The 14,836-nt window shown below is 40.2% G+C and overlaps 1 protein-coding gene across 1 annotated transcript in view; it reads right to left on the bottom strand.

The window, feature by feature from the left end:
• Window positions 1-14,836, bottom strand: part of LOC140459714 (3',5'-cyclic-AMP phosphodiesterase 7B-like) — a 169,139-nt gene that overhangs the window by 141,504 nt on the left and 12,799 nt on the right. Inside the window, exon 2 of the mRNA XM_072554155.1 lies at window positions 2,128-2,188. Within this exon, the coding sequence (XP_072410256.1) occupies window positions 2,128-2,188 (61 nt within the window). The remainder of the gene's footprint in view (window positions 1-2,127; window positions 2,189-14,836) is intronic.

Here is a 14,836-nt window from a genome sequence, read left to right as displayed (position 1 = left end):
CATTGCCATTCCCCAGCTGTACCTATTCTGGTCAATTAACTAATTTGTATGTCAAATACTTTACAGGTGAATTTCTGAATATTATTTAAACGAAAAATTTACACCACAGAGGAATTTGAGAGTCTTCGTTTATAACAAGTTAGCATCCAGGTTCAGTGGGTAATAAGGTAGTCAAATGGCATATTGGTCTTCATTGCAAAAGGAATACGGTTTAAAACTAGGGAAAGCCTGCTAAATCTATGCAAGTCAACCCATAGCGGATTACTGTGAATAGTTTTGGGTCCCATATCTACGAAAAGATGTACTAGTATTAGGGTCTATACAGAGAAGGTTCACTGGGTTTAGATTAGATTCCCTACAGTGTGGAAACAGGCCCTTCGGCCTAACAAGTCCACATTGACCCTCCGAAGAGTAACCCACCCAGTTCCATTTCACTCTGACTAATGCACTTAACACTATGGGCAATTTAGCACGGCCAATTCACCTGACCAGCACATCTTTGGACTGTGGGAGGAAACCGGAGCACCTGGAGGAAACCCACGCAGACACTGGGAGAATGTGCAAACTCCACACAGATAGTCGCCCGAGGCTGGAATCAAACCTGGGACCCTGGTGCTGTGAGGCAGCAGTGCTAACCACTGAGCCACCGTGCTGCCCACAAAAAAAAACAGCTCCGGCTCCTTCGAGCCAGTATTGAACCCACAACCTAAGGATGACAGATTTGTGATACACTACAGTCCTCCGCTCTACCAGTTGAGCTATCGAAGGAGGGTTGAGCACAGGTATGGAGGGTTTTTTTTATGAGTGAATGTTGAGGAGCTTTTCCATATTGGAACTCAGAAGTATGAAAGGTGACCTTATTGAAACATATAAAATTTTTAGCGGGCTTGACAGGATAGATGTGGAGAAGCAGTTTTATCTTCTGGAATAGTCCACGATCAGCTGACATAATCTCAGAATGAAGTGTTGCCAATTTAAGACAGAGATAAGAAGGAATGAATCTGTGGAATTCTTTACCACAAAGGCCAACAAGGCTCAGTTGTTAAGTTGTCAAGGCTGAAATAGACCGATTTCTAATCTTTAGAGGAATCAATGGTTATAGGGAAAGGGCAGGAATATAGAGTAGAAGATGGTCAGATCAGCTATGATTACAAGATGATTAGGGGTTTAGATAGGGTTGACAGTGAGAACCTTTTTCCGCGTATGGAGTCAGCTGTTACTAGGGGACACAGCTTTAAATTAAGGGGTGGTAGGTATAGGACAGATGTTAGGGGTAGATTTTTTACTCAGCGGGTTGTGAGTTCATGGAATGCCCTGCCAGTAGCAGTGGTGGACTCTCCCTCTTTAGGGTCATTTAAGCGGGCATTGGACAGGCATATGGAGGTTATTGGGCTAGTGTAGGTTGGGTAGGCTTCGGTCGGCGCAACATCGAGGGCTGAAGGGCCTGTACTGCGCTGTATTTTTCTATGTTCTATCACATTTGAATGAGGGCGCAGACTTGATGCAAAAACAGAAATTGCTGGAAAAGCTCAGCAGGTCAGGCAGCATCTGTGCAGAGAAATCAAAGTCAACATTTTGGGTCTGGTGACGTTCCTCAGTTCTAAAATTTTTCCAGCAATTTCTGTTTTTGTCAGATTTACAGCAGCTGCAGTTCTTTCGGTTTTTATTTAGCAGAGTTGATGGGCTGTACTGCCTACTCCTGTTCTTATGTCTTATGGTCTTACAGACAAAAAAACCACACAAAGCTCCCAGGACCACGTCCCTGAAAGATATTAGTCAAATACTTTGGATTTTATTATCAATTAGAAATTCATGATAAAGTTCCTGGAGCTAGTTTAAGACATCTGGTTAATTGGATTCCCAGCAAATCATGGTGAGCCCTGAATTTCTAAACTTATAGTCAAGACAAGTGTATCCTTATCAGACACAGACAAACAGACATACTCTTTCCAAGAAAGATTATCAGATAGCAATCAAGAGCAGGAAGGTTGGCTATTTTGCCTTTTCTACATGCCAGGCTGTAATATTCTATAATCAGCCACAGCCCTGGAATAAAAAGTAGAACTGATTACAATCCAGATTTAAATTTTAAACTCTGCATACTGAGTTTGTAAATAAAAATCTTACCTAGCATGCGAACACATGGAGCATTCTGATCAGGATTGTCAAATGAGATAGCTCCACGCCTCTGAAAAGAAAATAAAAGTCCTTTATTCTTCTGCGAGGTATATATCAGTAACCTAAGGATGCAGTCTTTTTTTTTACAGAACACAATGTTACTTTTCTCAACATGATACAAAAAGAAGTCTAGTTATTAAAGATTCTTTTTAAAAAATGAAAGGCTCTGTAGGTAGAGGTGGCACCTAGTCACTTGCCAAACTGAACTGAACTCAAGGTTTAGATTTCATTGCGGTTTCACAGTCCCAATATCAGCACCAGATGAGGTTTCGTTGCCCAGATTTGCCATCAGCAGATCTAAAAGTACAAATCTGAGTATCAAATCTAACAGTGCACCACAGGATAGTCAGACTTAACAAAAATGGTGTGAAGTCAGAATTAGAGGCTCCATATCTGAATGCACAGAGCATTTTGTATCAAGAGAGCTGAACTGATAGCACTTGTTGATATGAATGAGTATTGTATGTTTTATTTATTCATGGGATGTGGGCCTTGCCAGCATGGCCAGCATATGTTGTCTATCTCAGCTGTCCTTGAACTGAATGCCTTGCTTCACCTATCTAGAGGGCAGGTAGAAGTCAACCACATTACTGTAAATCTGCTGTCACACATGGGTCAAGCCAAGTGAGGATGACAGATTTTCCTTGTGCAAAGGACATTAGTGGAGCAGGTTGCTTTTTACAACAATTGATAACTGTTGTGTGGTTATCATTAGGCCAGCTTCTCAAAAATTCCATATTTACCATATGAATTAAAAAGTTACTACCAGCCATAATTGATTCAAGTCTATGTCATCAGAGCATTAGCCTGGGCGTGTGGTTTAGAAGCCCAGTGACAATACTAGTGTGTCACTGCCTTCTATTAATTAACATGAGAGCTACTACACAGACAAGGCAGGATGTTACCGAAGCAGAGACCTGAATATTCAATGCTATTTGACACTTCACATGGTGGCTCTGTTAATGAAGAGTGAGATCAGTACAATGGTGAGTAATTATTTTAGTTTGATGGATTAAAATGTAGAATCAGTTTGGCTAGAGTTAAGAAATACTAAAGGAAAGAGGTCACTGATTAGAATGGTTTATAATACCCAGCAGTACTACACCGTAGGATACAGTTTAAATCAAGAATTAGTCGTGAATTGTAAGAAAGATACTGTAATAATCATGAGCAAATTTTATTCTCATATAGATCGGACAGATCAAATGGGCAATAAGTCCAAATCAAAGGTTGGGAATTCTAAATCAATGACTTTGATGAAGGGACAGACTGCACTTTAGCCAAATTTGCTAATATGTAACTGGTATGAGAACAAGCCGTGAGAAGGATACAAATGGTCTGCAGAGGAATATATACGGACTAAGTGATTTGGTCAAAATTGATCAGTTAGAGAATAATGTGGGAAAATGTGAGATTTTTCAATTTGGTAGGATGAACAGAAACAGTATGTTATTCAAATAGAAAGATTCTGTAGAGTACCAGGTATCTTTATGCAGATAATAGTTCAGAAGATAAACAGAATGTTCCTCTTTCTTGCAAGGATAATATAGATTAAAAGTAAAGCAGTGTTGTTTCAACTGTACAAGGTATCAGTAAGACTACACATGGAATACTGTGTATGGTTTTGGCCACCTTATTTAATAAGGATATAATTGCAAAAGCAACAGTTCAGAGAACACTCATTCCGCTGATTTCTGGGACAATGAAATTGGCTTATGAGGATTGGCCCAGTGGGTTGCAAGTATACTTAATGAAGTTCGGAAGAATGACAGGTGACCTTCTGGAAAATTAAGGGAAGACTTGGTAGGTAAGATGCTGAGTGGATGCTTCCTTTCATTTTGGGAACTCCAGAACTGAGACACAATTCCAAAATAAGAGAACTTCCATTTAATACAGAAACGAGGAATTTCTTCTCTCAGATTGTTGAGAATTCTCAGGAAGCAGTGGAGGCCAGGTCATTGACTACAGGATTGACAAAAAATTGACAGATCATTCACAGAAAGGAAGTTAAGGGCTGTTAGTTACCGTTAGGAAAGTGGAGCAAACACCACAATTTGATCAGCCATGATCCTACTGGATAACAGAAGAGGCCTGATGGACTTAATAGCCTATTCCTGCTCTTATTTCTTATGAAGCTGAAACAGATTGATCATATTGAGAGAAGTACTGGTAACAGGACCATGAAAGCACATTGTCTCACCAGTGGCTCAGTTAAATGCACTTTTCTTAAGCTACAATTCTATAAGTTCAAGCCTATCCCAGGACTTCAGCAAGACAAACGTGGGTGATGCTCCAGTACTGTACTGAGAGACTGTGGCACTATTAGAGGAGCGGGCTTTCAGGTTAAGCACAAAACCCAGGCCCTGTGCACTATTGTAAAGAAGAGCAGGGGAGTGAGTTATTCCTTGAGTTGTACCCATCACTTTTCTCAATCAACATCACACAAAAAAATATGATCATGATCACACATCTGTTCGTGGGAGTTTGCTATGTGCATATTAACTGTCACAATTCCAATATTACAACAGTTAAAAGTAATTCACTGGCTGTAAATTGACACTTTGAGGCATCTGGTGTTCATGGAAGTCGCTATGTAAATGGAAGTCTTTACAAGCGGGTTCAAGTACCAGATTAGCAAAGCCTTGCTTGAATTGTACAGAACTTTGGTATGACTGCATCCCGAGTCTATGTACGGTATTATTCCCCTTAGGAAGGATATTATTGCCACAGAGTGTATGCAATGCATGTTCCATCAGAAGTTTTCCCAAGATGACAAGATTATCTGAGGAAGATTGAGAAAACTGGCCTGCATTTGCTAGAGTTTAGAAGAATTAGAGGTGATCTGCTCTACACCCACAAAACAGTTAAAGGGACAGACAGGGTAGATCCAGGTAATATGTATCCCTTGGCTGGGGAGTCTAGAAGCAGGGGGCAACAACGTCAAAATAAAGGAGAATTCACACGATTGAGAATTTTTCTTTTACTCAGAAGATTGTGAATTGTTGGAATAGTCTGCCCCTTAAGCCCATGGAAGCTCAGTTATTGAGTAGGGTTAAAGTGGAGATGAACAGATTTATAAATACCAATGTTTAAAGGAACACGACATGTATGGGAATTGGCACTTTGCAATTATGATATTGAATGGTGAAGCAGACTCGCTAGGCGAAAAATACTTGCTCCCATTCCTGTCATTGTACAATACAAAGGTGAGTTTGGATACTAATTTCATGCTTTTGCATGCAAAGTAAAGTGAACAGTTATGGAGCCTCAGACCCTGGACCAGAGAATAATCTAAAGGTATGGCAGTAAAGGAGACAGGAGAGAAGCAGGCAATAGATAGAATTGAATATAGCTAATTGAAGAATGAATCCCAGGAAATGGCTACATCTCTACCCAGGGTAATACCATTTTGCTTATTCCTGTATGTGATTGTTGAAATAATTGCATTTACATTACTGATTCCATATTAAGAAAACAATGACAAGGCCAATATGGAGTCTTTCGCAGTGCCGTATGTGCCAAATATACATCAAACAGTTTTTTTTTAAAAATGCTCACAGTTCAGATTCTAGTATTTTTTGCTGACATTTCTGTCATTTTCAGGCGAGGAAGAAATAATTCAAACTTAAACAACACTGTGCAATTGACTTGGTTTGCATATGACCTTTTCAAAATTTGAATGGGCAGACATTCGACATCCAGGAAATTTTAGTCATTCTTTTCCAGGATATCGTCTCAATTAACTCAAGAGACAGCTTAGAGTTTAATTAAAGGGAAGACCTTTTCATCCTGAAAATTCTTAAAAAGGCAAAGAGCAAATCTGCCTGAACTGTTGAAGAAGCCATATGAAGTCTTTCCACAGTAACAACAAATGTTGAATTTCCCTCAGGTTATGCACATCTGAATACAGCAGGATGCTGTGTCAAAAAGGGAGCACCACCACCAGCAGGTTCCCCTCCAAGCTCCACATCATCCTGGTTTTGAAATATTTTACCCTTAACCGTCATTGGGTCAAATTCTGGGACTGCCTTCCAAACCGCCTTGTGGTGTGACTTCTCCCATCCAAGGACTATAGCAGTTCAAGAAGGTAGCTCTCCACTACTTTGCTGGCAATTTGAATTGGACAATAAATGCTAGCTTAGTCAGCACATCAATAAACCATGAGAAGAACGCACTGTGGAGCATGCATAGCTGTTTTGATTTACTTCACCTTTCCTTCTTTTAATAAACTGACATTGTCATTCACCAACCACGATACATTCAGTAATGATTGTAACAAGCTCAGCCAAGGGGACCTCAAAGAATTGAGTTCCCTAATTGATTTGATTTAATTTGATTTTATTTATTTTATCATATGTACTGAGGTACAGTGAAAAGTGTTGTCCTATATCCTTTACAGGCAGACTGTAGTATAGGAGTACATCAGAAGAACTGAACGGAGTGCAGGAGACAGCTGCCAAGAAGGTGCAGAGAGAGATCAACATTAACATTAAAAAGATCCACTCAAAAGTCTGATAGATTGGGGCTGTTAATCTGGACCAGTCAGGGAGCCCTGGCTGACAGATAAAAGTCAGACATCCTGTTCATTCTGAGGGAGCTGGATCAATGTCAACGACTCTCCAAGAATCTAAAGGGATTCTTGGTGACAGGACACCAGCCTCTGTGGAGTTACTTCAATGGCAATGAGTGAAAAGCATACTCTTGAAGAAATTCACTTGCAACAGTCATCTTTAAGTTGGAGGAAGTATTTCTGGCATCATTCCCTAATTTGGGAAGTTTGACATGTTCAATCCTGCCATTGAAGTCAGGGCCCATGATATGGAAAGAATGCAATATTTTTTTCCTGGCAAACGACATTGGGGCAGATGGAAAGTAATGTGTAATTCTCCTGACAGCTGGTGGATGCAGCTTTTTCAGTTATTAGGAGCCGCACTTTCCCTGAGGCACCAGATACTAAAATCTTTCAAGAGTTGGTGGATTTAGTCAAGGAATTTATGACCCCAAGTCCCCTCTAATTCTGAAACACTATTGGTTTCACTTGACAATTCGAGAACAAGGGGAATCCATATCGGGATTTTTGATGGGGTTAAGATGACTAGCAGAGGCATGTGACTTTGAGTTAACCCTTAATGAGATGTTGCGAGACAGTTTGGATTATGTGATTAATGATGTTACCATGCAAAATCACTGACTAGCTGAAGCCCAAATGGACTTCAAACTGGCTTTGTCATTTGCAAGTGGAGCATATGCTTTGCAGAGTATTCTGATGGATGTGGACACCCCTGCCAATCCAACTGAGCCCAAACTTTGAAGGCAGACTTCAAGAACCAGCCTGCAGCTTCACTAGCCACCAAGTGGCCCTGGTTCCTATTTGATTATAGGACCACACCTCATGCAACTTCAGCAGAGTTGCTAATGGGGAGAAGACTCTGCACCATGTCAAGTCTGATCTTCCCAAACTTGGGATAGAGGAGGGCAGAACTGCATCAGGAACACCAATGCCAGATGCAAGACTCTGCTAAACGAGAGAGGCAGTTTAATTCAGGGGATGAAGTTTGGTGTAGGAACCATAGAATGGCCCTGCATGGGTAAGAGGCAGGTCTGGTGACTTATAACATTCAGGTAGGTGCAATGGTCCTGTACAAGCACTTGGACCATATGAAAGCTGCAAACTCACAAGCAATGTGGGAGAAAAACATGCCCGGCTCCTCGGCAGCCTTTCTGATTGTCCTAGAACTCCTGGCTTTTCCCTTTCCGTCAAATGTTGAAGATACCTCAGGATCTGAGATAGACACAGTGGATGTTGCCGCCTTAACACCTTTGCTGCCTGAAGAAGAGGATGAATTTCTTCTGAGACACTCTGAGCATAAGAGATGAATTACTGAGTATTACACGCTGCCCATATCGGAAGCAGAGTTGGAGGAACCTGACCCAGTGCTAAAACGCCCATGAGGAGATACAAATAAAACAACCGGCCTATGTCCTCAGACTCAGAAGGGGTAGGATGTGGTTATTGTAAAGAGGTCAACCAGGTGGACCTCATAGAATATGAGCTCACTGCTTGGGGCTGTTAATCTGGCCCAATCAGGAACCCCTGGTTAACACATAAGAACAGTAGTCTCCCTTTTTGATTTTCTTAAAAACCTCCTCCTCTGCTTTTGGTTGCACTTCAGTCCCATGCTCCTGATCTTCGAGCACCCGGTACGGAGGAGGGAGGGCAGGTCCAAAGACCTCCTCGTGGGTCTGCTCCTGGGCCTGGCCAAACTGGCCATCAACAGGTCCAGGCAGCGGGCTGTAGAGGGGGTCGTTAGGGCCGACTGCCTGCCCCTCTTCCGCGGATACGTTAGAGCCCGGGTGTCCTTGGAGAAGGAGCACGCGGTGTCCACCAACACCCTGGAGTTTTTCAGGGAGAGGTGGGCGCCGCAGGGAGTGGAGTGTATTATTTCCCCGTCCAACTCTATTTTGATTTAGTCCCTGCCCTCCCCTTCACTGTTTTGATCACACAGCATTGCCCTTTGACGTGAAGGGCAGTACTTGTCACTGGCCACTCGGGTGTTTCCTTTCTTCCTGGTGGTGGAAATTGAATAAAGATTCATACACCTTGTGTCTTTCACTGTGTCTCACACCTGCACACACACACCATGGGTGCTGGGGTAAAAATAAGCACTACCGCAGTTAGGCGGGAGTGCGGATAGAAAAAAAGAAACAAAAGGAGTGTCAGTCATCCTGAACAAAAAAAAACAAAAAAAAAGAACAGGCGTAACAGAAATCCTGTTCACTCTGAGAACTGGCTCTGAGGGAGCTAGATCTGTGTTGATGACTTTCCATAAGCTAATTGGTCAGGGAATTGCCTTTTGGAGAGCAAATGCATAGGAAGGAAGGGGATTTTTCCCAATGTATTAAGGATACCCCCACTGAAGTACCTACCTATCCCTTCCTTCTCACCCACTCCTCTGTAAACACATCGTTTTTTAAAAAACAGCCTGCCCATTCAGAGGGTGAGCAGCATTTTATCCAGGTTAACTGAATAGGTAACAAACTCAATTGACCCTTAATGTTGTATTTCAATATGGTCGATGGCTTTTTTCCAAAATCCTTTGTGAGACATGGGCATCACTCACTGGGTCAGCATTAATTGCCCATCCCTAGTTTCCCTGGAAAATGTAGTGGTGAACCGCTGTAGTCCACTTGCTGTAGATTGATTTACAATGCTATCAGGGAGGAAATTCCAGGATTTTGACCCAGCAACAGTGAAGGAACTGCAATATATTTCCACATCAGGATGGTGAGTGGCTTGGAGGGGAACATGAAAGTGCCTTTATCCTTCTAGATGGAAAGGTTCATGGGTTTGGAAGGTGCTGCCTAAGGATCTTTGATGAATTCCTGCAGTGCTCTTATAGATAATACACTACTGTTACTGAGTGCCAGTGGTGGAGGGAGTGGATGTGATGCTAGTCAGCGTGCTGCTTTGTCCCAGATGGTGTCAAGCTTCTTGAGTGTTGTTGGAGCTGCATTCATCCAGACAGGTGGGAAATACTCCATCACTTTCCTGACTTGTGCCTTGTAGATGGTGGACAGGCTTTAAGGAGTCAGGTGGTGGTAGACTGGACACCTGCCCTAATTTTTTTGTGTGGCAATGAAGGAATGCAGATAGAGACAATGTGCAACAAGGTGGAAGAATTTGTAGGTGGTACTTCAACACATCTGCTATCTTTGTCCTTCTAAGTGGTAAAGGTCATGAGTTTGTTGCTATCAAAAAAACCTTGACAAGTTTCAATGGTGTCTCCCAGTAAATTCCAAAACAATCCAGCCTGGATAATACAGCCCAACAGAAATAGCTTCCAAGGTTAAGGCAGATGTACAAGAGGAACCCATGCAATTCAGGCTACAGTTTCCAGTCTAGAATACTAACAAGCATTATTTTCCATTCAGCATTATTATAACACTGATAATAAACTTTATTTGTTTTAAATAGTTTATGCCAGAATTGAAATTTCAAACAGAAAATCCAGACTATTAAATCAAACAAATCTATTTGTTATCATTGTTGTAAATTTAATGAGAGAATACCACAACATCAAAGCAAACAGCTGTCATTGATTACCAATGGTCATTATGTAACCAGCACAAAAGCAGGAAGAAAGCTCAACCCTTACAATGACTCCTTTTTCCAAAGCTAATGAGGATAGTTCATGGCCTGAATCTGAAAAAAATTATAATTAAAAACCTTTCAACGGATGCACAATTGCTTATCAGTTGCAATTGCTAATGTAGCATATCCGCCCTACTCCACGAATGAGGCCGGTACCATAACACAGGGGAGCAGGACAATAATAAACCAATTTCACACAGAAGTTATTTTGTACAGCGTCAACGTGACAACGCTGGAGTTCAACACTGCGTGCCAGCCTCATCAATTTACATTGTACAGAACACCAGCATCAAAGAATGATGGGGCACAACTTTAATTCACTGAACTCACTTTTAGATTTCAGCTGCTGAAGGATAATGACAGGACAATAAAAGCATACAATGTCAAAAGTATCTTCTGGTAGCTTCCTGGTAATAGTGAAAGCTGAAGCAGTCCCAATTTTACCCTAACCCTTCCTGCAATTAAGATTAGATTAGATTTATATCTTGAATGGTTTTGTGCTCTAATACCCTCACTAATGTGAATAAACATCAGCCAAAAATTCTATTATTGCCCAAAATAGGTATAAAGTGGGAGCAGTAAGCAGCATTGATGTCCGCTAACATGGACAAAAGGCCCAAAACATTTTACGTTTATGTCTCATATCTATATGGGGGAAAAGTTGTCAGCTACGCATGCTGGTTAGTGACAGCTCACCCACTGCATAGTGGGAATTTAGGAAGTACTAATATTGATTAAATGGAGCCTACAACTTTTGACAATAGATACACATAGCCTGTACCGCATATCTTAATTTCAAATTTGGAACAGAGCAGATCCATAATGAATCTGCAGGGCTCCTTGTTTCTCCTCATTCACTTTTCCTCCTGGGTCCATTGCACCACAACTCAATGGGGCACTGAAAGGAGCGGGTAACATTTATGAAGATAAATTGTTTCTGATCCTTGCTCTTGCATTCATCAGCTGCTCCCACCTTATGCCCGCTTTAGTTAGGGAGATCTGTTTAATGAACCTTAGGTGACTACATGTCATTATGATGAATGCAAAGAACATTTCATTATCAAAGATTTGTTTATTTAAAATTCAACTTCTCCTGCTTCCAAGGATGAAATGGAGGTAGGTTTTACAAATAATAATTCCAAGTAAATACAAAATACAAAAAATAATGAAAAAAAAAACATAATAATATACCGATCATTAGATTTAGGCTTTTACATTATTAAATTTCAAAGTTTAATAATTACTAGAGTTTGCTTATTGTGCATCTGAAGGCCTATGCTTCTTGTGTGTTCAGCAACCACATATACAGGGAATTTCATCAACGGGAGGTACCTGGACATTATCATTCAGAGACTGAGTTGCAGCCAGCATCACTATAGTGCAACTATGAGGTTGAGAGTTTCATGGATGGTATGTTTATTGATGTCATCATGTCTGCAGCCTGAGAGTGAAAGCAATAGTTCAAATGAGGAGAGCAGTGACAGCTAAGTTTACTTTAGTAGAACTAAACAGCAGTGAGTTTAATTTTTCTTATGTTTTAAACATCTTGAAGTCTCTAACATTTTTTTGCTGACCTGTGCTTGGCTTACTATAGACAGCACCTGGTAAAACACAATTCATTAACTATTTATAGGGATTTTATTATTTTCCAATTTTACAGATGTCAGGAATTTAATTTCCATCTTTAAACAAGTATTGTGTGTTTCCTTTACCACTACTTGCTAAACAATTGAAAATACCATAAAAATATAATGGAGATCTCAAATATGCAGTTGGGGACAAATTTAAATTACTGGGCTTAGGGTAATATAGCTACAATTTTAATTATTAGCAACTTCCCTATTTCAGGTGTCTAGGTTTTTATCCTTTTGGCGTGATAACTTTACAACAAGAAAATTTTATTTCACGTGTTGCATATCCTCGTGGTATCCCAAGAGATTTCAGAGCTAACTACTTACATTTGAATGCACTTGAATTTCATATTCACCATAATTTTATATTCAAATAAGCATGCAGCATTTTTTTGCATTCCCAATACTTTCAATTCATTTTTTTTAGAGGAAAAAGCATACCAAAGAATAGATGAAAGAACATTGCTCAGTGAAAACACTGGTATTAAACATCAATAAAGACAAGCAGTGCTCACTATTATCAACAGTGCTCTGCTCAAACTTCGGAGACTAACTAGCTATGAAAATCATGCCTTCAATTCCAGTTGCAAACCTCTTTTGCAATTTTCAATGCCAATGGAGACAGCACATACACTTTGTTTTATCTCTGGATGAAACCTTTTAAAAGACATTCAGTCAAACAACATGCTGTGGGATTCTTCCTACATGCAATTATTTGTAGGATTCACACTTTACAGTGGTGACAACATCTATTGACAGTGCTTCACATTCAGCTAGGCTACAACAGAATACAGAACAGATAAGGCTTTCAAGGTGACACTATATTTGTCCAATCCAGTCAGTCAGTCTACTTTATGGTAAAGTAGTGGTCAAGGAAGAAGGTCAGAGGAGCAAATCAGGCAGCCAATTACATGTAATGAACAGTTGTAAAGTTACCTAGTGACCAACCACCAGGAATTACCTGCCTTATGCAACCTAATCAGAGTCTTCCACCAAACTTCACACTCAGGGAACAGCCTCATTTCAAAAATCACAATGGATAATATATATATGATAGGACACAAACCACACATCATCAACAAATATTTGTTGCATTTATACAATTCGCAGAGAAATGAAATGGTGGCACTTCAGTGGTATGTTGTCCTGAGAATTGAATTGAGAATTGCATATTGAAGAACTGGCATGCATGGTAGTTGAAACAGACTGTAAAATATAGGTCATGACATTCACCCACTGCTTTCTGCACAGTAGGAGTGAACTATTTATGTGGGAGGCAAGTTAGTAAGTAAGGTAAATGTCAACTAGCAGCACGTGCACAAGTCTTTCAAGCGGCAAATCTCCTTTATCTCTTCCATTCTCCACTTCCAATGCTCCTAACTAGACCACTGAGCATTATGCCTGCTCACTGGGCATCCAGACCTTGGGGTTCCTGGCAGGTTAAAGGTGAAGTGCCAACCCTAGCCCATGTAGTCCCACACACACTGCAGTCTAAGCATGTCGAGGATATGTTTAACAGAATGCAGAAGCCACCTTTTCTAAGGAAGAGAAAACACAGCTTAAAGACATATTATCAGGGGCCTGTTCATTAAAACAGACCTGTTTTAGAAATAAGGGAGTCGTGCTCTAGAAGTTCTGGAAAACTTTGCAAAATTCAATTAAATTGTGCAATATTTTACATAATATTGTGAAGTAAAATTATACTCTTCCAACATTTTCGGCTAAATCTCATAAAGTATCTAAAATATTTCGACTCTTAGAAATACATCAAAGTAGGTAGATGACATATTCACCTGACTTTTTTAAGTTACACTTCAGCCTCTTTTATTGATTTTCAAAACCAAAATGTAAACAAAAGTCACAGTCAGGAAAAAATAATTCCACTTGCATCATAAATCTCTCATACCACTATATACATATTCAAATAACATCTATTTACAACCATGCATAGGGAACTACTGTTAAGGCATTCTTGTTTCAGGACAAACTGTGCAGAATTTATATTTACATTACAATGTAAGTCTTGATATTAAAAAAATACATAAATGCCTTTAAGAATGTGTTTCAGAATGGCACAGAATTTTCTTACAACATATGCCAAAAAGCATATGTGTGGTACAAGGCTGCTTTGAGGATACTTTTAATGCTATGCTAGATTTCCCCAACATGCTGACTGCAACACAACTTACATTTGATTCGACCTATAGCCCTCATTCTTTCAATATTGACCAGGACAACATCAACTGTAGTTAGGTAGAAATTTAAAGACAATAAAATTCCCAGGACAGTTTACTGGAATATTATAAAACATAATATGACACTGAACCACATTGAGAGAATTAGGGCAGATGACCAAAAGCTTAATCAAAGAAGTAGACTAATGGAAGACAAATGATGAAGAAAGAATTAGAATTCCTGAGTCTAAGGCCTGGCGGGTGAAAACAAGGCCGCAAATGATGGATCAATTAAAATTGGAGATGTGTCCAGGATAATGTTAGAGATTAAGCTTTTCACAAATGGTTGCACAATGTTAAATACGATCCACAACTCCTCAATTACAGAAGCAGTTTATGTCCTCATGCTGTAAGAAATGAATAACATTCAGAGTTCGATTGATAAGTGGCAACTAACATTTACCCCACACAAATGCCAAGTAATGGCCATTTCCAACTGGGGAGAATCTAACTATTTCTCTTACATTCAACAGCATTACTATCACTGAATCCTGTGCCATCAATGTCCTGAGGTCACCATCATCCAGAAACTGAACTGGGCCAGGCAAATTCTGGGGCTATAACTGTAGGTGAAGCTGGGAATTCTGCAGATAGTATTTCACTACCTGTCTCCCCAAAGTCAGGAGTCCAATGGAATACTC

The sequence above is a fragment of the Chiloscyllium punctatum genome, chromosome 3, assembly GCF_047496795.1.
Source record: "Chiloscyllium punctatum isolate Juve2018m chromosome 3, sChiPun1.3, whole genome shotgun sequence".
In the NCBI taxonomy this organism is placed as follows: domain Eukaryota; kingdom Metazoa; phylum Chordata; class Chondrichthyes; order Orectolobiformes; family Hemiscylliidae; genus Chiloscyllium; species Chiloscyllium punctatum.
The sequence above is the reverse complement of the archived record's forward strand: the minus strand, read 5'-3'. Positions and strand labels throughout refer to the sequence as shown.